The 22651-nt window shown below is 40.6% G+C and overlaps 1 protein-coding gene and 1 long non-coding RNA gene across 2 annotated transcripts; one reads left to right on the forward strand and one right to left on the reverse strand.

Annotated features, from left to right (window-relative positions):
- Positions 1-14737: 14737 nt before the first annotated feature.
- On the reverse strand, positions 14738-17616 carry fastkd5 (FAST kinase domains 5). Its single transcript, XM_072444593.1, has 2 exons — positions 17430-17616; positions 14738-17288 (listed from the first exon to the last, which is right to left on the reverse strand). Exon 2 carries the CDS (start codon positions 17282-17284, stop codon positions 14888-14890), a length of 2397 nt encoding a protein of 798 aa, XP_072300694.1. The 5' UTR covers positions 17285-17288; positions 17430-17616; the 3' UTR covers positions 14738-14887.
- A 739-nt stretch (positions 17617-18355) lies between these two features.
- LOC140359170 (uncharacterized) lies at positions 18356-21043 on the forward strand. Its single transcript, XR_011926834.1, has 3 exons — positions 18356-18531; positions 20025-20086; positions 20883-21043. It is a non-coding gene; the product is annotated as an uncharacterized lncRNA (long non-coding RNA).
- The last annotated feature ends 1608 nt before the right edge of the window (positions 21044-22651 follow it).

Consider the following 22651-nt stretch of genomic DNA (forward strand, 5'->3'; position numbering starts at 1 on the left):
GGTAAAAAGTCAGAAACGGTGTCTCTCAATTTGAAATATGTGTAGGATTTTGCTCAGTTAGTCTTATGATGGTAAGACATGCTTCCACATCCCCTTGGATTATTAACATGCTCGTTCAGTGACTTCTGCATGTAGCTTTTAGCCTGGGCCACTAAGAGCTGCTATATATAAACCATATTGAGCCATTTGATAAAGTTTTCACTCTGATATGACATTAACACATGCAGTTAGTTACTAAATGCCAGAAATGATGTTGTTTTGTCTTTGATGAGTGCGTTCCTTTTCTGAGCTAGAATGCACCTTCCTGCAGGTTACGTTGCTACGAAACACATCAAAAGTGTGCGGTTTCTCTGTTTTTTTTACCTCAAACAGGGATAATGTTCTGTTGAAAAAAGATCAAAAGGAATCTGCTAGCATGCATTACATTTTATGACAGACCAAACAACCCACTAAATAAATGAATATAATTGTTTAGTTAAAAAAAAATGAAACAACAAAATGAAAGAAACATTTTAAACGGTTCCTTTTACCTACTGTGTGAAAATCAAAATTCCACTGACATTGTTGAATCTTGTGATCAAAGAGTCTCTAAAAGTATAATACAAAGTCACCTCATCGTCCTTCTAAATGTGCCAGTTTCGTGTGGAGTTGCACATTTAAATTCCATGAGTACACACACAATATTGAAACATAGGAACAAACAAAACACAGATTTAAGTTATCAAATTTTACACATGGAACATTAACTTTGATGAATTGAAGACAAACTAATACAAGAATTGCATGTATGTTTGTAAAGGTCTGCACTGCATGTTCTTCTTCCCATAATAATGTGTTTTTTGATAATCCTAAACTAAATAAAAGATTGCAAAGCTCAGTGATTTGATGATTGAACTTTAATTTAATTTGAACTGTCTATTGCAATCTTTTGTGCAGCTCTATCCTTGAGTCACACTAAATTGCTTTCACCTCACCGCACTGTCTTCACTTTTTACCTCTGCTTCTCCCATAGAGTCAGTAGAAGTCTGTGCACAGTGCTTGTGGATATGAACTCAGCATGACTCCCTGCTAAGCCCGACCTCTGACCTCGCGCATGAACTCCTCACACACGTACATCTCACCCCAGGTAGAGATCGCCACTTCCTCCCTTAAGAGAGACAGAGAGATAGAGAGAGAAATCCTCCTGGGACATCCTGATGTGCTGAAGGAGAAGGATGCAACGCTTGATTTAAGAGAATCTAACACAGGCATTGGATGAAAGCACAAACACAAGGTAACCCAAAAAAAGTACCTGGATATCTGAACATGCACATCAAGTCTTTCGCGATAAGGGTGGACAGGATGTATACAAGAAATGTCATGGGCGCTTTGGTGTTGAGCCCGAGGCAGAGCAGTTCAGAATGCTAACGCTCAAAATACATAAAAATCAAGCGTTGAGTTATACGGCGGATTCTTGGCAGCTGCAGGGAGGGACTTGTCTTCTTGTCAATGGCTGAACACAATGTTTCTAATGTGTTTGGCTCTGGGTCAAGAAATGGGAACAAAGCAAACAGTTCTAAGATGTTAGCAATGCAGTAACGTGACAATAAATGGATGCTGCTATATTCAAATGTGGCACTATGTGAACAGCCACTACTCCACCAAGGCTTTAGCTCAATTGAATGAATATTAAGATACTGGCAAGAATTCAAGAAGATAAAATGCTATGTCAAAGGCAAATCCGTGCCAGAGCCATTCAATGGTAAAAATATCTTGAATATTTAGTTACAAATCGTATATTCTGCTTTTCACCTTTGATACACTGCATCTTGTTTTATCCCTGGTTAGGACTTGCTTTGCCTGGGTTGTTCCACAGTATGAGAGTAAACTTATAGACACGATTAATGCCATACATTCCAGACAAAACAGAAACATCTCAATGGTGACAAGCAGGTGGCAGAACCTCTACCAAAGTTACAGATAATTAGCAGCTACATTTGCTGTGTCTTGCTAACGTTCTGTCATTGATAGAAACAAGTCAGTTTAACATCTAGAGTCATCTTGAAATCTGTCCTCTGAACTACATTTATACACTACAATCAAAAAGAAAATCATGAGCATTAAAAGGACCTGCATGTTCTTCTAGTTTGCCTGCACTGAAAACCCCATACAGAATGCAAAGGTAGCTATTTGTAGGACTAATAATGCATTAGTCTTAAATATCACTTTGCCAGTCGCTCACAGTCGCTTCACAATTTTGTGCATTATTCATTCACTTCATATTCAGTGGTGGTGAACTACTTCTGTAACCTGCCCGGGGGTGAACTGGATTAGGGTTAGAGTTAGTTTATGTAGCATCCTTTATTTTCCCCGTAGGAAAACGTGTCCTCTCCATTTGCCCCACTCTTCACCATGTGCCACAGGGGCTCCTGTGAGGAGCAGGGACCAGGGGACCCATCTCTTGGCCTGGCTTGGTCTTAGATGGAGGATTTTACCAAGGTGCATGTTCTGGGTTGATGGGGGGAACTGGACCGACAGGAGGAAACCCAGACATGGGAAGAAACAGGAAAACTCGCACAGAAAGGCCCAAGCAGCTGGGAGTTGAACCCATGACCTTCTTGCTCTGAGGCATGTGGGCTAGCCACTAACACTTACACACACACACACATGATTCAGCTCTTGCCTAAGGACACAACAACAATGTGCACCAGAGACATTGCAGCCCCAGTTTTTCTGTCATGGTTCAACAGAGAGTGTGTTCAAGTGTGTGGGGCTAAAAGTTCAATCTGAAGCAAGTTGTTCAGATCCAGGTGCTGTTCACAGACACTTTGCTTATAACTACAACCTTTCATTTGAATCAACACAATGACAAAGTTACATTGACAGGAATTTGCAACGGTTGGTTTGTGTTCTTAATTACACAGCTTTTGTTTATTCCCCATTATCCACTTTCCACAGATAAACCTCTGGCCTTGAGTCCACCAAAGAATTCTCCTTCATATTGATTTCTTTGTACGCAATTTTCTCATGGTTTTATTTCATCAATATTTTACATAGTGGAGCTCGATTGTACTAATCTGTGTAAAATTGTTGCAAAATGTGCGAAGTCTGCTATTTCCATACTTGATTTTCCACCACAGCTAATGACATTTTGCTGAGAGTAGCACTATATCGGTGTCACACATGGGCACATCTCGATCCCTGACGGGCCCAGAGTCGACTGCACCATCAGCTCTTTCCACTCTTCTCTTTTCTACTTCTGACCGTCACATTTCTGATGGTTGCATCTGCCACTTGCTTGTCTCCATTATGAGACATAATGTTTGTGCTTAGCCTGGAATGTTTACCAGTATTGCAAAAAAAACTGCAACACCGCCATGAAAAACAGTTTTCCTATTAAAATGGCCACCTCTCCACAGATCTGACATGCAACTGGGCCTGGTGGCAACCCCTGCTGGTCTCATGAAGATAAATAGTTTAAATGTCATACTGGTAATATTCTGGACAAATCAGAAAAGTTACATAGTACACAATCTTATACTATACAGGCACCTAACAAAATGAATTGGTCAAGCTAGGGCTGCAACAAGTTTATTGATTTATCACAAGTAATCGATGATATAAATAGTTGTCAAGTTCAACTAATCAATTCATGGTTGGTAAGTAATCAATTAAATGGCCTATACATGGACTCCAGAATATGCCATGAGCTGAGAGAAGAAGTTTTATTTCTCTGACAGAGCATGAATCATAAAGAATGTTGTGGGACATGTGTACATGCTGTGTTTTTGATTAAAATACAGTTTCATCTGCAAATATTCTCCACCAGGATGTCCTCAAAAGGTTTCACGTCACGTCAGCTTTATCTGGGTAAAATGTGAGTAAAATCTCTTATTCACAGACCTTTCACCTTCTATCGATTAATCGAAAGAATAATCAATTTTCAAACCACTTTCCAAATTAATAGGCACATACCCAGACACTGTAAATAAAACAAATGCATTCTTCCTGCGGGGTCGCCTCTGCACAGATCTGACCTGTAGTGTGGCAATAACATGTCCGTGGAGACAAGCGGGCGGTAGACCCCACATCAGAAATATTACATACTAGAATCAAGACAAACATAAATCAATTTTTTTTGCCTTGAAATTACATTAAAATCAAAATAGCCCCAGGCCCTGTACTGTAACTTTACCTTGTCTACTAGTTTTCTAACTCTGAGTTTATTTCCTACAAGTTTCTCAGCATGTTCTACCATTATGAGGTCGTCAGTATTCAGCTGCCATAATGCAATCCCTCTACAGTATTATTTCTTCCACAGCGCTCTCTCTCTGGACAGGATGATTTTAAGTATAGTTGCTTGTTTATTTACCTGTGGCGCTGCTGTAACCTCTGTCAGCTCTTCCCCTCTGGCACAGGCTTCACAAGAGTGGATAAGGATTCCTCTGGTGACACGTTCAGCGGAAACTCACCGATCAGCCGCCTGGAAAGCTGAAGAATTTGCATTTTCTTATCGCTCCACAGTCACTACTGCTACAGCCGTGTGGACCCATGTGGTGGACTTTATTTCAACATTTATCTGCTGACAAGTGTACTAACTGAGAATATTAATGACGTTCAGTTAATGGTGAAATTGCCACATGGGTTTGAGACAAAACTCATAAGGATGCTGGATCAATTATTCAGCGATGCTATTTTAAAGTTCACAATGTTGGTTAATAATTCATGGTCGATCCTGCATTTTCAAACCTACCTGAGTTTGAGGGGATCCACAGATGGTAAATAAAAAAGTCCAGAAGAGCACACGTTCATGGAGAATCTCAAAACGATGGGAGGTGAGCGGGATGTGCTCATGTATTATACAATTGTAATGTCGGCTGGTGAAAACTCAAAATAGCTTTTCAACAAAACATAAAAATGCTGTTACAACTGAACAGACAATAGGAGGCAGTGTTAGTGTTTTCTATTATTCTCAAGTCAATCAACACCTATGGCTCTGTAACTTTTGCCTGCTCAGCAGTCCATAAAGACAAATGGGCTGAACTTTCACTTGGATTTGATCAACGCAATCAAACCAGAGCAAATGCCAGTGTTCTGAACACATTTCCTTTCCTTTACTCAAAGCGTTGATTACAATGTCAGTGTTTTTCTTCTCCCATGGGGGCCTTGTCCCACTGGTCACAGCACAGTTAGTGCACACCTAGCTACTGGCTAACACATCAAAGCAACAGATAATAGTTGGACACTGAGGGCCCAGTTACCATAGAAACGCTGTGTATGTCTTATTATTAGGACAGGAACATATTACCTTCATTAATCAAATTAAGTGTGTCGCAATAGAGCAGCAACACCTGCTGCTGATGCAGGTGCCAGAACACCTTGGGTTTATGTACGATAAACTTCCCCAGCAGCCTCTAGTTTGATTACGAGCAGGCATTATGAATGATTAAACAAACACGCATGAGTGGAGATATCATACACACATAGTTCAACTCTGCATGTGAATGTCCTCTGTGCCCAGGAGAGCGGACTTTCTGTGTCACAGGAGACACCATCAAATATTCACACTTGGCTTTTCCTGTTCTCAGAGAGGAGCGTCCTTGGAAGTCTGACATCTCCTGTATAATTAAGTTGTCCGGATTAGGAAAGGCACGAGTCTAATCAGCGACAGGATGGGACGATAAGCACTAAGCCACAAAGACAGGAATTATTAAAGAGTTCTTTTCTGATCAGGAGTCCCACGCTGCAGGAGTAGTAGAGAATGAGGTCATGCGTTTGAGCTTTTCTCAGACAATACATTAAAGATGGACTTCTGACAGCCTCTGACAGAGATTTACTGTCGGTCGCACAGACGGCAACAGCAAAAGAGCCAAGAATGGGAAAAGAAAACATTCAGCTCATCTGCACAATTCACACAATCAATAAATCATTCTCTGCATATAGAATTTTGCTGAGAAAAATTGCGTAAATGACATTTTAAGTATTGGCAAGATGGGAATGTGTTTTCTAGGCCAAGAAGGTTATCACTTCCTTTAAATTCCTTTTTAGGTATTTATTTTATCTGTTATCAAGAGAAAATATAGATTTTAGTGAATACAGTAGGTGCAAATCTTTGTAGTTGTTCAACGTCGTCTGTAATGATGAATCCTGTATAACAATATGTCTCCAGCCACCATTAGGAAACAAATCCAACTCTTTTGCTTTGGTTCCTAATGTATTCTGTAATATTCAGTAGATATATTTCCTCCTAAACTAGCTGTCTTTGATTTCAGCGGCGGTTTGCTTTCTAAATCGTTTTTCAAAGACATTGAAGTGATTTTACTGTGACAATGATTTTCGTCATTGAAAGCTGTGATCTAAGCGCAGTAAAGTCTGTTATCTGTAAATGAATAGCCCACTATAGACTTGACAAAGCACTGCACTCCTCCGCTCTGCGTCTCCCTCCGCTCATGAGAGAAATGTTCCAGAGTGATGCGCAGCAGAGCACAGTGTTTTGCAGTACCAAAGTAATGTGTGGGGGGGAAAAAAACCTTCCATTATTAATACACAAGGAAGTAGGAACACTGGAAAGATTTTAAAATCCCTCCAGCTCTTTGATCCACAGTCTCACATAACATGATATAACATGATTTAACACGACACATGTGGAAAATGCAGGGGAGGGATTGTAGTCAATGCCGTTGTGTATTGGAGAGTCGTTTCCAAGGGCTGTTGTCACAAATTAACATCTTAGTACATCTTGATACCTGATAGTGCAATTACCGGTAATCTTTATGCAAGAGTTAGCACAACACTTGATATTTGTCTAACGGGGTAATTCCACTCTAACTATTAACACTCAATCACTGTGTGCACTTCAGCCAAATCCTGTTGGAATAAACTCTGACTCTGAAAGCATCGTCTCATAATAGACTGGTCAAAGAATGTAGTGCCATTTTAATAGATATGGTTTGTGCCTTGTTTTACATCAATTGCTCCTCAAAAAGTTATAAATATCTAAATGAAATATAAAAAACAACATGCAAATGAACATTAATGAGCAGACCGGTTGGTGTTATTTAAAGTCCAAGGTCCAAGCAAAGAAAAGTTGGATCCGATTTAGTATTTTACGCAGTTTTGTGCATCCTAATAATAATAATAATATGTATGCGTCTAGTACAATAAAGAAAATTGCCAAAAAACATCAAAAGCATTGCTCATTATTCATACCATCAAAAACATCAGAGGTTGAAACAGGGCCATGTGTTGCTCTGCGCAGCCACACAGAAGCAAGGCTGAAATGGACAAAGAGAAGAATTCCTGGACTTACTTTTAAATAGCGCTCTCTGCATGTGTTAGAATTGTTATTCTGTCTTCTGACTAATCTTTAATTAACATGTCAAAGATGTTCTTTTCCAGTCAATTTTAAATATTATTCTAAGAAATGTCGGCATCATTAATATAAAGCTGAAAATACATATTCATCGTCTGCCCCAACTCTGTGTGACGCTCCGAGACAAATTGAGCTAAGATTAGTCAAAGAGGAACATTTGATATGATAAATATTTTACGCATTGAAAACAGAAGGTAAATTAATCCCCAAACGTCTCAGCTATGGCTTCCACCTAATGCACGTTGTGTGAATTTGACCCGTAGTTTATGTCCTGCTTCTCTGAAGTGCTTGTCCGTCCGGGCTGAGTGCTGTCCTGCAGAAACGATCTCACATCAGCCGTGCTTTGAGCTGCAATAATCAGCGAGATAACTATGACTGAGGAGCAGTTATGTAATGATGCTGGACCACATCGCCAGTGCCATATTGAACTTGTCTCAAAAGGGAAAAGAACACATAACGCTAATTAGCATTAAAACATGGCTGTGCTTTTATACCCTCATCTTCTGCATGAAGGAGGATATTAATAGTACAGCAGAGAAGCATACAGTAAGATCCAGGGATTAAGGTGTTTAATTGAGTCAGTTGTTTCATAGTTAATGCATATTTCTTATCAACTTGATCAGGGCAAGCTCATGGATTCCAGATATTCTACGCTTCAGTGATTATCTACCAGCCGGTGGACCAGGACCTCAAGGTGCATCACTGATGACTTACCGGTGATAATGATTTAGAGGAAATATAGTGTTATGTTTTTACTACGGATAAAATCGGAATATTAAAATGTTCTAACCAATATCAAAATGCTTGGTTAACCTGTCACTCCTACTTTCTGACAGATGCAGGAGGATCTGGGACCACACAGAGCATCAGACAAGCCTATATTTGTAGCACTTGTAGTCGCTTCATATGTTGATTTGGGGGGGAAAAGGTTTGTTTTTCAGTTCTCTGAGCTATTTTTTCATTTATTATTTATTCGTAAGTTGCCATATTTGTTTTGACACAAATCAGCCATGCGTTTCCTCGATTGGTTGATCTGCCTGTCAATCACACCCATCAGAAAGGGTTAAGATCCAGACTATACGTTTTGTGTCTTGGCTCGTCAGGTTAGTATTCTTAAAATTCTGCCAAATGTTGGGTCTTAGTTTTGTTTTTTTGGCTTCTTCTTCACTTACATATTGTACATTGAAATACAACTTCACGTGCATTTGTTTGGGTTGTGTCTTGTGTGTGGAAGCCTGCATAAGCTCAGAACCATCTGTATGATGGAGTTCAGACAGATAGGATTGCAGATATTTACCATCTCAAATTATTACTATTATGAACCAAGATGACTGCCATTTTATAATTCCAACATTTCACATCCAGTGGTAACAACAACCCTTAAAACCAGATATGTTGATTGTAAAGATCAAGGCCACATAAGGTCTCGCCTAGATCTGTTGACAATTGGCAGCGCACCGCAACTCTGTTATGTCACAACATTAAATATTGAACGTCCCTTTTTTTTTTACAGACAAACTCTTAACTCTCTCCTGCTAATGTCGCAAAGTACATCAATCATTATCCCAGCCTGCGTTAAATCCCTTGTGTTTCCCGGTGAAGCAGGCTTACCACATGATAAATGAGGAACCATGAGGCAAATCCTGGACTTGGTTAAGTTAATAAAGGTCTATCAATGGCAGACGAGAGCGGAGCTGAATGCAAACTCCCTCCTATCAGTCCCTGCAGCAGGTCTCTTTTAGCCCCGCGAGTGTGTCCGGAATGCTAAACGCGGGCCACAGTATTGAGTGCCACCGAAGGGTTTACAAAGCGACAAGTGGCCAAGGAGAAGTGTGAAAGATAGTGAGGCATCGGCGACGGCACACAGAGAGTCTCTGCCGTCAACCGGAAAAGTCCATTTCTCCGGGCCAGCTCGCGGCGCATATCGGCCAATCCATCTGCCACTGTCACATGTCTCACACTTAACATCATGAGCTGTGCTGTTTCCAGAAGAAGAGGCGAGGATTTGATCTGTACGACAAACTAAGGGCACGTTTACACTTGCACACGCCGCATCAGAACTGGGGCTGAGCACGAGACTCAACCTGGACTAGATAAGGTCTAAACCAGGAAAATAATAAGACTAAACAAGTCTGCATTAGGGACTAAGGGGTCCAAACCAGGACCAAACAGGACCAAACAAATCAGGAACAAACCAGGACCAAACCAGGACCAAACCAGGCCCAAATCAGGACCAAACCAGAACAAAACCAGTACCAAACCAGAACAAAACCAGTACCAAACCAGGGCCAAACCAGAACCAAACCAGAACCAAACCAGGACCAAACCAGAACCAAATAAGACCAAACCAGGACCAAACCAGAACCAGACAGGACCAAACCAGGACCAAACCAAGACCAAACCAGGACCAAACCAGACCAAACCAGGGCCAAACCAGAACCAAACCAGGACCAAACTATGACCAAACCAAGACCAAACCAGAAGCAAACCAGAACCAAACCAGGACCAAACTAGGACCAAACCAGAACCAAACCAGAACCAAACCAGGACCAAACTAGGACCAAACCAGAACCAAACCAGGACCAAACCAGAACCAAACCAGAACCAAACCAGAACCAAACCAGAACAAAACCAGGACCAAACCAGAACCAAACCAGAACCAAACCAGGACCAAACAGGACCAAACCAGAACAAAACCAGAACAAAACCAGGACCAAACCAGAACCAAACCAGAACCAAACCAGGACCAAACCAGAACCAAACCAGGACCAAACCAGGCCCAAACCAGAACCAAACCAGAACCAAACGGGACCAAACCCTAGGACACATGTGAATGCACCTTTAAACTTTCCACACCGAGAGTCGTAGGTAAGCGTACTGTTTCATCTTATTTCTTTGTACTGTCGTAGAATTACGTTTGTACAAATTGTGTTCTGCAAATACATTTTTGCTTGCTTGTCTTCTAAAATTACTATTGACCTTATTCCAGACGTTGGCCTGTGCGCTGCCATCCGGTGCACAGGCCAACTTGTTTTAGTTACCATAGAGCAGCCGACCTTGAGAAAATCAGTTCTACACAGACTCAAATGTGGTTTTCAGGCCGCCCTGGGAGTCGGTGCATTGGTGACTTGTTGGTCACATGAACATTGGACATTTTACTCAAATCAATTACATTTGTAACATATTTTTGCAGCACGACCTCCCTCGTTCTCGACTGCAACAGAAGTGCCGATCTGTGGCAAAAAGAGACTAAAGTGGACGTGTTGGAATAAGGTGAATAGGCTAAATCAGCATCTGACCAAATCAGGCAAATCCAGGACTTAACAAAGTCTAAACCAAGTCCTAAACTTGTCTCAGCAGACACACCAGTGTTCAGTATTTAGGAACAAACTCTCACTTAAACTCAAACTGAAATTAAAAAAAAAACTGTATTGAACATGAGGCAAGAGACTCAGGAGCACCACAGTTTGAGAACCACACCCAATCCAGCTGTAAGTAGCATGTTACTTTAAGAAACATAAGCTTTCATTGGGTGTGCATTGGATTAACTTTGAGGCCAAAATGAATTGAAATGCAAATCAGGTGGGATTACTGAGAGAGCATTAATTCTCCTTTTAACTGTTCAAACATGGCTGCGATGCCAAAGCCCTTTAATTACCTTCCTGTTGTTGCTTACATCGAGCGTCATCTTTGCGTTTGATGCAGAACATATTCTAACCTTGTAACGATTAGTGCACACGTTCTAGTTCAATGCTTGTCAAACTGCAGTACACACTGGGCTTTTCTCAAGTCTTGTACTCAGAAGTTGGACCAGATCTAAACAGGGTTAACTTTAGTCCTAGTTCAGAACAAGTTTAGCTTCAGATGCATTTTATCTGGGGTAAATCCTGGTTTAGTCTTTTAGGACGTGATCCTCCTGGTCTTGGTTTCCAGCAGTGAAGGAACATAACACAGTACAAAGTTAAAAAGTACTGCAGCCTGGCTAAGTAACATTTTAGTACTTAGTAAGTTACTAAGTAGATTTTTCTGTGGACAGTTTGAAACCTACTGCAATGAGACAGGTGGGTTGTTTTTAGCATGTCCATGGTGACATCCCCCTTTGAGCAAACAAAAGTATCTAAATATAAATTATGAGAACATTCTGAAATAAATGTTGTCCATTAATCAGTGCCTTTGTCAACTTTTGACTATTTTAATAGTTCTACAAATCTGTGTGAAATACTTAAATGAGCTTTTATCCTTGTTACAACCATGTTTACTCATCATTAGTGAGTTGAATTTTGCTTGATTCGTGCATATTTGAGTAATCCTGTATTGTCCTGCAACTGAGGCTCGTCCATATTCCTGTTTGCACCTACCCCATATCCCCGCCCACATCCCCTGTACTAAGCTGTGATTATTTGAAACTTAAGACTCTTAGTGATACATAACCATAACATACGCCAGATGAATTCTCAAAATATTTGTTTCACATACTTGAGAATCTGGTCGGGCTCACACTGTTCGGTTTGAGCCCGGCTGCTTTGGGACTGACCAATCACAGCATTGCAGTTTGAGCGGAAGTCAAAAGGGCAAAGATGCGGACGGTGGCAGACGTAATTTGATCCATTTGAGCAGATGTACGGAATAGTTTTTTAAAAACGTGCACACAGAAACGCTTTGTGTATTTGAGGACTGGAAAGAAGTCTGTGCTTTTCTCTGACTGGATTTAACAACAGTTTGATATCTCTGTTGTGACGCTTTAACCAATCAGATTCAGACATTAGACCGATCGTCCAGATTGATATTGTGTAGAACTCAGTTCAGAGTGATACAAATATCAGTCTGGCGTGCGACAGGAAAGTGATACGTGTAGAGATGTACGTCAGTTCTGCAGTTTTGAACAGGTCAAAGGACTTGTTTTTATTACTAAGCTGTTTAAGGTCAATATTGTGGTTTACAACAAAATATAAAATTATGTTATTTTATTGTATGTGATGTCTCCTTTAACCTAAGTACAATTTAAGTGGGTACTTCTGTACTTTAACTTTCTACACACATTTGAGTGGGCCTAGTCTAATTCTCCCCTGGTTTTGAAATGGTGGTTGAGATCTGGTTTGGTCCTGGTTCTGATCTTGTTTCACACAGGAAGATGCTCTCCTCTCCTCATGCTTAGCTTGTTATTGTGCAGACAAAAGGGCACAATAGTTTTTCTACTTTAAACATGAGGCATCTTCTTGGTGACCCGATGTGTTGAATGCAAAGAAAATTGTTCTAAATGAGAAGAAGTGAATCATTGGGACTTCAAACGCATGGGCTTCTTGCACACCCACAAAGTGTGAAATTAGTAGCTGCGGGGTTAGCGCTGACTTGAAAGTGTCCAAATGCGAATTCCCTTTAATAGTTTGGAAATCTTCGGACAAAAGGAAAAAACTATTTATTTTCAAAGACTGGCAATCACAAGTGTATTCATTGTTCTGTGACAGTGAGCGTTACTAACCATTAAACAGCTTCCAAGACAAATAATTGTGAAGTTTTCTTTCTGATGTATGATCTACTGTCAAATAAAAGACATTTCTCATGTTTGCAGTGCATTTGATTGTTCAATGGACACTTTCAGATAAGGCTTTAATGCTGTTTATTGAGGTCAGAGAAGAATGGCAGGTTTTAAGAAGTTTACACTGACACCTGCTGGCAGAAAGTGAGTACGACAGCTTTGATCTTTTGGTACAATTTATGAACAAGAAGTCTAAATTGTAATGGTTCATCTAAATAGTTTATTTAATATTGTAAATGGATTTGAAGTGAGTGTAATGAGTCATTTATGTTAGCATATCAGCCTCATATGTTTTTATGTAAATAATTAAAACAAAAAGGACACAAACAATCTTGTAAGGTCCAACATAAACATTTAGCTCTAATAGGTCATAATTTCATCTCTGATTTCTGTGTATCATTGTGAGGCAGGTGTTATGTAACCTTCTCATCAAAACAGACATTTCACCTTTCTTCCATATAAAGCTTCCTCACTGAGCGCCTTGGTTTTTTTTTTTTTTTTTACCAGATGAAAGCACAGACATCCTTTCTGGGTCACAGTGAAAGGGGATGTTGGGAGAAAATAGACATTTTAAAAGGGAAGCCAGTGCATCTGTAATCTGTATACGGTGTGTCTGCATCCCCCCTACATTTACACCCCCATCAAAAAAAATGTTTGTTTCTTCTCTAACACCACCACATTTTGTCTGACTCATACCGGTAATTTATTTCTCCATAAAAGTCAACGCATTACACTGTTTGGAAGTGTTAACACCAAGGCCAGCTTTAGCCTCCCACGCATCAGAGAAAGAAGATGCAGTTTTAATGTGACCCTATAGCCATCAAGCCATAACTTGAATCACCAGTGACAGACAAATAGCCTCAAGCATCCAATTAAATGTGATATGGCCAGTGATATGTGTTGCCTAAATCTTTTCAGCCCCGCAGCAAGAAAGAGGGAGAGAAGGATGAGAGGCCTCCAGAGAAGTCAACACATAACAGCCTCCAGTGCAGCCCAGCAGACACCAAAAGTACAAATACTACCCTGCGGCCAAGTCAAAAGGCTATGACCTCTCTCTATTTGATATGCAGTCTCGTGTACTATCTTTATTTGATGCTTGAAAACATACGTTGTTGAGTACTAGAAAGATTCAAACAAATATGGTGATGTACTGGTCATTTCAAACTCACTCGATTCATACTGTGGCTTGTTGTTGACAGGTCAAAACATCTGCACTCCTCAGTTTGTGACATCACATGAATGTAGCCTGATGCAGGGTTCATGGTCCAAGAGAGGTGAGCTTCTGACGCAGAGCTGAAGGTTACAGGGTACAGTTATAGTCTGTTGTTCAATAGCAGTGGTTTCCTCCCACTCTGTTCAAACAAGCATGCAAAAGCACATTGGTAAATCAGTCAAGCTCGGTCAATGATTGAGAGGAAATTATCTTTCACTGCGTCTGCCACATGAGAGGAGTCTGCCACATGAGTCTGCCATGATGTGGGCACTATAAGGATGCACCCTTTGTGTAACAGATATTAAACATACCATAGTCTTGTTCTTATGTCTTGTTTGCGCAGTAAAAAAAGATAAACTGTTAACATGACATATGATTGAAACATTAAAAAGATTCATATCAATTGTTTACTTTTGTACATGCACTCTTAGATAGGTCATCATGGTGTTCAATTCAGAAGCCCTTTTCAATCATAGCTGGATCAAACACTGACGCATATAGTGCCATATTGATCATAAAAATGCATATTTTCTGCTACATTAAATTAAATAGTTATTTGCAGTTTGTTGTATAATTATTGTCTTTACAAACACTCATTTAGAAAAAAATATTAGATAAAAATGATTTTATTTATTACAAACAAAACATTATTGCATTTTATTTATTCAGACGGCATTCATTCATAACCCAATTTATCTCTTAGTTAAGTACTGCCAGAGGTGAAATATCAATGTCAAACTAGAGCGCCATGAATCCAAAGTCGCTTTTATTTTTATCCAGTGGGTAATTATTGATTGAAAACCTTGCAGTGCAGGTATGCTAGCTTCTCCGTCCTGCTTTTCCTCACCAGGGGAAACCACTCCTGATGATGCAGCTCCACAACCTTGTATCCTGCCAACTTCAAGTGCCTCCTCTTCATGGCGTGAAGTCCCAACAGTTGATCGGAATGATAGCAGTAGTGATTTCTGTGGCACACCTGGATGGCGAGTTTAACCGGCCCTTTATCTTCCTTAAGCACTGAACTTTTTATTAACATGTCAGTGATTTCATTAGTCAGGAAGAAGCCGGTATCGATCATCTTTTCCCCCTCGTCCGGCTCTACTCTGTGAAGCGCAGTGGGCTTAGCAGTATTTATTGGCAAATTATTGTTTTTGGCATCTAATAATTGAGTAATGAGATCGTCTGTCAGACTAACTCCAACGTTCAATTTGCTCCAGTTGTGAAGAGTCTCACTTTTGGAAGACATTTTTTCAGGTGTGTTTTGGGACGGTAGCGTCACTGGAATGGGCTGTCCTTTAGAGTCCAAATGCACCTCGAGGTCTATGGAGCGCGTGTGCGGCAGGATCATTCTCTTACACACAAACTCCTCCCCTCCGAGCAAATCTGTCAAACACACGTCCGCTTCCACCACTTCTTGTTTCTGGCAGACGTCGGACTCTGCGAAATTCCAAAGCGTGTCCGCCACCTCTTCTTTCAGCTCCGAGCTCAGCCGTGGTCCGGTCCAATGTGGCAACTCCAGCTCGACAATGCCATTTAAAGTGTACAAGTCCTTCTTCAGATCCAGCTGCGTTGATTTGAGTGCCAAGTTGACAAACCCTGGGCTAAGTGCTAATGCTATTAAATCTTCGGGGAAAGTTGAGACAAAAGCAAGCCCTAAAAGCCCAGTGAGGAGATGTTCAGGGTAGCGATGAAATTCAGCTTTACGTTGCCTCAGGCCTTCTGTGAGACTAGGATACAGACTTGGGCTTTCAGCGGGGGGAAAGCCTAATGTCCCGAATGCCCACAAAAGCTTAGAAGAATCTTTACTCCGACAATGTGGCACCAGCAAGGGAACTCTTTCTGCTATTCCCGCAAGTATTTTATCGTTGCGGTAATGCAGTGCCGAACAGGCCAGCGCCACATGCATGAGCCCCTGGACGCCCATCCGGTGTGCACGTTTGGGCACTTCTCGCCCCATTGCCTCCAACCATTCCTTGTGATACAGATGGCTGAAACGTAAATACTTCATTACATTCACAAGTCCAAAGTCACTCATGTCCTCCACAAAAACGTGCGCCAAGTCCAGAATACGCATCACGGCTCCTTCTGATAGCGATGTTCGGGATTTAAAAAGAGCCAAGCAGACAGTACCCACCTCTTCTGGTTGCAGCTCGTGTAAGTGGCGCATCAATAGTTGTTCCAAAGGTTGCACCAGGTGTGCAGGGCAATGTCGTCCTTCTCCCGCGATGTAGAGGAGTTGTACCAGCTCAGGAGTCCTTATCTGGCCAAAATATAAAGGGACAGACGCGTAAAATCTTTTCAAAAATTTGGGCACCTGCTTCCCAACGCAGCGCCACAAATCAGCAGAGAACAGCAACTGGTGTAGAGTCATTTGGTCGACTCTACGGCTCAGTTCGGATTCATACAGTGCTAATAGACTGTGAGAAGAGGGCAGGTCCAGCCACACAAACGCCTGCAATACTTCAAGTAGCTGAGACAGAGAAAAAAGCTGCAGATTTTCTACTGAATATCTGAGCAGCATGACAAAGCGCTGGTCACTCTTCACTAGCGTCGTCTTGTCAGGGTCTACACAGCTGAGCTCCCAGAGAATGTTGGAAACATCTGAAGGTTTCAAAGCTCCTTTTAGCACAGTCACTTTTTGTAATAGCGCCCAGACTTTGTCAAACGGAGTAGGATGAGGCCGCTGGGTAAAATCAAGAGACAAGTGAGAGTATTCCGGTCTGCATTTGAGGAAGGCGCGGGTGTCAAATCTAACATCGGGTGGGATTGGTTGTCTGCGCACCTGTGATTCAGGTTCAGAGCTTTTGTTAAATGCTAAGTCAAGCAGAGTGTTTTTTGTGCTAGAAAGATGTCGAGAAGAGCTAACACTATATGTATTACCTTGTTGCCAGAAACAAGGTGTAAAGATGGGCAGACATGGTTCTTCCTCATCAGTTTCTCTTTGGCTCTGAGCAGTCTGTAAATTCCTGATGTGGCAATATGAAGCAGGGTTGTAGAAAAGGTTGTATGAAAGTTGAGATCCCTCATTTTCTCTGGGTTGTAATGCTTCATCATGAGTCTCGTCCAAATCATCAACATCCTGCTCTGATTTGCTGTGCTGACTACGTGCGCCGATCAAGACTTTTTGCAATCTTGAAAGGTAATGTAGCCTCAGCACACGTTGGCAGAATACAAAGGAAGCCATCAGTCTGTGCAGAGCAAAACAACAGCAGACAGAAAGGGTCAGACTCAAGTAATGCAAGGCATAAAGCAACATCTTCAAATGTAAACGTAATGTTGACAATCCCTAAGTTCAGTTACAGCTCAATGCATTTTAAAGGCTACATTACCTTCTGATTGGTGATATTATGGCACCATTAATCCCAAATAGTGATTGTCCTGCTATGAAGCAGCAGCATCAGTTCCTAGCACATGGCTGCGATGACACCGGTAGTTGACCTCCACAATAAGGCATGAACAGATAAACGATACGCAAAGGGACGAATAACGCATGCATAACTTGTGGTAACTGTGTGATTGTCTGTTCGCCGCAGTTCGCATACAGTAATTATGAGCCAGATGACAAACTTAATCCAGTTTCGTTCACTCCGGGCGCCGCCATGACTGACCAACATATGACCTACGGGAGCCGCAAACGTGCAAAATTGACGAACAGAAACGGCAGTAAAAATGTTGTATTATCTACTTATTGTAAAGAGGACCAGTGTCGTAATGGAAAATAAATGCATGCAAATATAACATATCGTAATAATCTATGTTTTCTCTATTTATTTCTATTTTGGTATTTTCTATATTTTTTTAATGTCTTTTTTTTAATCTTACATCTGATTATCAAAACGTAGATACCAAACACAATATGTAATACAAATATATACGAATGTAAAATATGTTAAGTGGCATTGTTTTTATGTACAGCTGCTGTTTTCCCGCATTCAAGGAAAAAGTCGACTAAATCATAATAAAAGCCATATTTAAAAGTAACATTATTTTGAAAAACGAAACGCTGATTCAGAAACATAATCATAATAATTATAATATTTTCTGCATTAATCTACTGATGCGCTACAATGAAGGCTTAATGTTGTATAATTTCAGTGGGTTAGGGGTAAGCATGAGTGTTAAAGCTGTGAGGCATTACATACATAATAGAGTATAATAGTATAGATCCATGGCATTACTTTGAGAGGAAGTACTTGCCTTATGCTAATGAAGAGGAGTTGGGAGCTGCTGGGAGCCGCCCTTCATTCACCACATGGTTAAACCGACTGGACTCGCGCCACTTTCGCAATCTTACTACGCTTCCCAAACTCCAAACAAATCGCAATTGTGCCACATGGTTGTGTTTTTGGGACTGTAGTCGCCGGCGTGCTCTAGTTTGAGAAGTATTTTCTAGTTCTTTTGGTCAAACAAGGCTTAAAGAACGAGTAAACGGTAAGTGTGAACAAGTGAGTGAAGATGGTGGATTTTGAAGCTAGTGTCTTGTTACGCGCATGTTGTTTGCTGGAGACCTGTTGTTAGCCTTTTCTGGAGTTGCGTCAGGAAAGTGAAATGCGGAGGATTGTATGCGTCAACAAAAGCACATTTTACGTTCACGTTAGAAAAAAAAAACGCGTTTTAATCGCCGGTTTCCGCATTTGAAAGCGATGTTGTAAGGGGCGCATGGCAACCTCTTCTCCAGCGCTGGAGAATGAGGGAGATTTGAAAAACATGTGTTGCTGCACCTCAAGTTGTCGCTTGGAGAAGTTATTCTCGTCATGGCAAATGTGTATTTAATGTATGAATACAAGTGTCACGTTCCGTAACCGTGCGTGCTTTTTCTTCAGCTTATAAACAAAAGGCATTGTGAGCCCCGTGTGTTTCTGCTGTTCCTCTTAAAAGTACAGAACAAAGCGACAGCACATGGGGCTGTGTAGGCCGCGCTTTAGCATGTGCTAACACTCGCCGATCTCTCATTTTTGAACACGTTTGTCATGTTCTTTATGACTTAAGTAAATATATTGTTGACTTTGCTCTTGAGTAGAGCACTCCTCCGTGTGCATGTACCGACACTTGTCTTGTGCTCTTCAGCAAAGCGCAGACACGATGTTAGCCTAACAATATTAGCCCGCTAACAAGTTTGTCTTTTTATGGATTTGCGTGTTGGAACTTAAACATTTCTAATTGAAATCTACGATCTGCGCCTAACATGTGGCGGTTGATGCGGAGGATGTACTCTCCGTGTAAAGTTTGGTGCTCACACGCGTTAGCTTGTGGCTAGCGCATGCTTCATCGTGCGGTGTTTTGATGAGTCCTTGTGCGGCGCTGAGTTAACTTTACGCACGGAGCGTGCGCGCGTCTGTTTGGACGCGCCACATGCGCCTGATCACGTCAGTGTTCAATAGATCTGGAAGTGTATTTCAAAACAGTAAATGCATTTGTGTTCCTCGGTGGTGAGCATGTTTATTAACGGTCAGTTGCGGACTTGTAGGCGCCATGTTGCCGCATGGGGGAGGGGTGGACAATGTGACTCTCTTACGTTCCTCTCAGCAGCGCTGCTTCAGATCACTCTGGGCCAATTGTTTTATGTGTTGTAAGTTCAAAGTTGCGGGGTTGTTTTTGGTATTGGGCTGGAAATAAATCCTCCCTTATTTGTTTTGTTCATTTACTAGCACTGTTAGGCATGCTAAATTTATGTAGTCTTATCAAAATGTTTATGATTGTTGCATTCTTCATTATTAATACAACTACACTTAAAGTGTATTATGAGTGGTTTTAGAATATCTCCATGTGTCATTGAAGCTAGTAGATTTGATGTATCTTGCTGTGTTTAGATAACTTTGTGAAATGTTGTGGCATTTGTGTTTTGTAATTGAAGTTAATGAAAAGATGAGCTGCTTTTGAAATGGCAGGAATGGTCCAGTAACATGTGTTTTTTGTGCTTGCAGGCTAATTCCAAGGCACATCTTTCCCAGAGACCTCTTCATTGTGGTCATGAAGGCAATTTGATGTGAATAGAATCCCCTACCTCTGACATTTAAAAGTCACTGTAGTGTCAAAGTGCTTACAGTGCAGGTAGTCTTGTATAATCTACTGCAGTGGAGGCACTTTCAGCACTATTGTGATGAGAGAAATGGTAGGAGCATTGCCTTGAATACGCTGCACTTCAGGGCGCATAAGGTCTGGGTGTCTGCACTTTTCAAAAGTTCAACAGTCATCTTTTCCTTAAGGACTAATCTTTTTTTCCTCCGATTGTTTGAATTTACATTTGTCATTGAGTGTGTATTCCAGCATTCAACAAGATGTTTTGCTAGTGCTTATGCTAAGGTGCATCTAGTGCAGATAGTGAAGTAGACTAGCACCTACTGCCCTAAGTGCTCCTTCTGGCATAAGGGACTGGAATTCTCTTCTCATTATTAAAGTAATTATTCTTAAACTCAGACTGATCACAGTTAGTTTTGCATAGTTGCGCTGCAAGAAAGAGAGTTGTGCAAATCTATGCAAAACTGACAGTGGCCTGTATTTTCATCATTACTATCATAATCCTGAGCTTTAGACAAGGTTTAAGTGGTATTAAAGTGCTTATAGTGCAGGTAGTTTCAAAAGTTCTACTGCAGTATGAGCACTTAAAGTACTTCTAGACTTTAATCTCCCCGCAAAGCAGCTTGGTCTACTTGGTGTTTATAGGTCTCTGGTTAGTTTTGCTGGTTTGCTTTCAGCTTTCAACTAAAATGCTGTGCAAATCCATGCAAAACTGATCATGGAACTGAAATGATTCTAATGTGTGTGGTGTCTGTTATTTGCAGGTTGGGAGAGGTAGCAATGCTCTGTGCCTGTGTGGTATTGCACTTGTCCCGGCCTGTGAATGATCAGGGTCTGTTCTGCTGTGGTCTACAACAAATATTGTGATGGATGAGAACTTCTTTTCTTTAGTTGTCCAAAGTGTGACCAGTGTGTTCCTTCACCAAATAAACATTATATAAATAAACGTTTTACAACATTTTGTAAATGTTTCTTTTTGTTAAAATTATTGGAATTAATACAATGTAATTAAGGTGAGGCTCAGTAACAGAAAATGTTAACGCTAGAGTTGCTCAAATGAAGGTGGTGATGCCCGTGTTACCCATGAGAGTTCTGCCAAAGTTCAACCTGTCTTCTGCCGGTTTACATTTGTCGTACATTCAGTACTCATTTAATTCCAAGCGGTAAGTCCAATGTTAAACTAATTAATGAAAATAGATTTCTTGTCATGGCTCTAACATTTCTATTTTGATACTATTGCAAAGGCTTGCTGCCTTTTTCAGCTCCACTATGATTAAAAAAAATGCCTTTTTTTTTTTTTAAACAAAGTAGACATCAACTAAACATAAATGCAAACAAAATCCAAGACACATTTTAAAATTAAAATACAAGTCCCATTTGGTCTAGTGTTGGTCAACTTTGTTCATTTCCGTATTGAGTCTGAAAATAATTTTCTTTTGTATTTGTCTCTTAATATGCCAGTCCAGTTTTTGATCATTGATGTTTGTGTAATCCACTTGTATCCTTTTTTCCTGCCACTAAAGGTACATTCCAAAGGTATCTGTTGATTGTGTCCATGGCACGAGCTTTGAGGCCCAGATGCATATTTCTCAGGTTGAGAGTTGAGAGCGATGGCAATGTTAAAAACGGTCTGCAGTGCATCATTAAATTCACTTGGACGTGTGATTTTGTGGTACTCTACTGAGAAGTACAAGTACATATTTTCCCATTCATCGTTAGTCAAATTAAAATGACCCTCTTTCTCATTTATTTTTTACATAAAATAATAGAGTGAAGCGTGAATCATCAATATATTTATCTCATTTTTATATTATTCCCGTTGAGAGTTCTGATTTATAAGTTTTAACAAATAATTCAATCCAAGGGTTACGGCGGTTGTTGCTTAGTTAAGTACTTGGTTATAATAATTCCATATTTGTAAATCCCTATAAAAGTCCTGTTTCTCCAGCTCAATATAGTTCTAAAACTGTTCAGAAAAGGTAAAACTTTGTCCAGTTAGTGAATTGTTTTAATATCGATACCCAAATGAGTACAGTTTGTTTTTCAATGTGGTTTTGTAGTGAAGACAAGTGTCCACCAGAGGGAGCTACATGTTAATTCAAACATTCAGATTTTCAAACACGTCTGCTGTAGTGCAAATAATGCAGGCTATACATAAACAAATGTTATTTTGGTAATGATAAAATCTAATTTATAAAATGGTTTTGGTAAGGGTTTTGTAGAGCATGGTCACCTGAATTAAACCGTCAATGCCATTATTCAGTCTAATCCAGAGTGTTCCTCTGACAAATGTACACCTTTTTCATTCCCTCAGTCTGGTGAAGCAGCCTGGAGAAAGCACTCACTCAAATGTTCACATTCTCCTCACTTGACAGTTGAGATAAATGGGAAGCTTCTGGAAAGAGGACGTATCTCATGACGACTGCGCAATAAACCTTTTGTTTCTAAAATCTATGCATTTAATAAACAAGAGTGCAGTTTGTTGCTGTCAAATGGATGGCACATACATTCAGATGGTGTAGGCTAAATGTTT

The sequence above is a fragment of the Eucyclogobius newberryi genome, unplaced genomic scaffold (assembly GCF_026437365.1).
Source record: "Eucyclogobius newberryi isolate DKJ021-1_F unplaced genomic scaffold, fEucNew1.0.hap1 SCAF_14, whole genome shotgun sequence".
NCBI classification, from domain to species: Eukaryota; Metazoa; Chordata; class Actinopteri; order Gobiiformes; family Gobiidae; genus Eucyclogobius; species Eucyclogobius newberryi.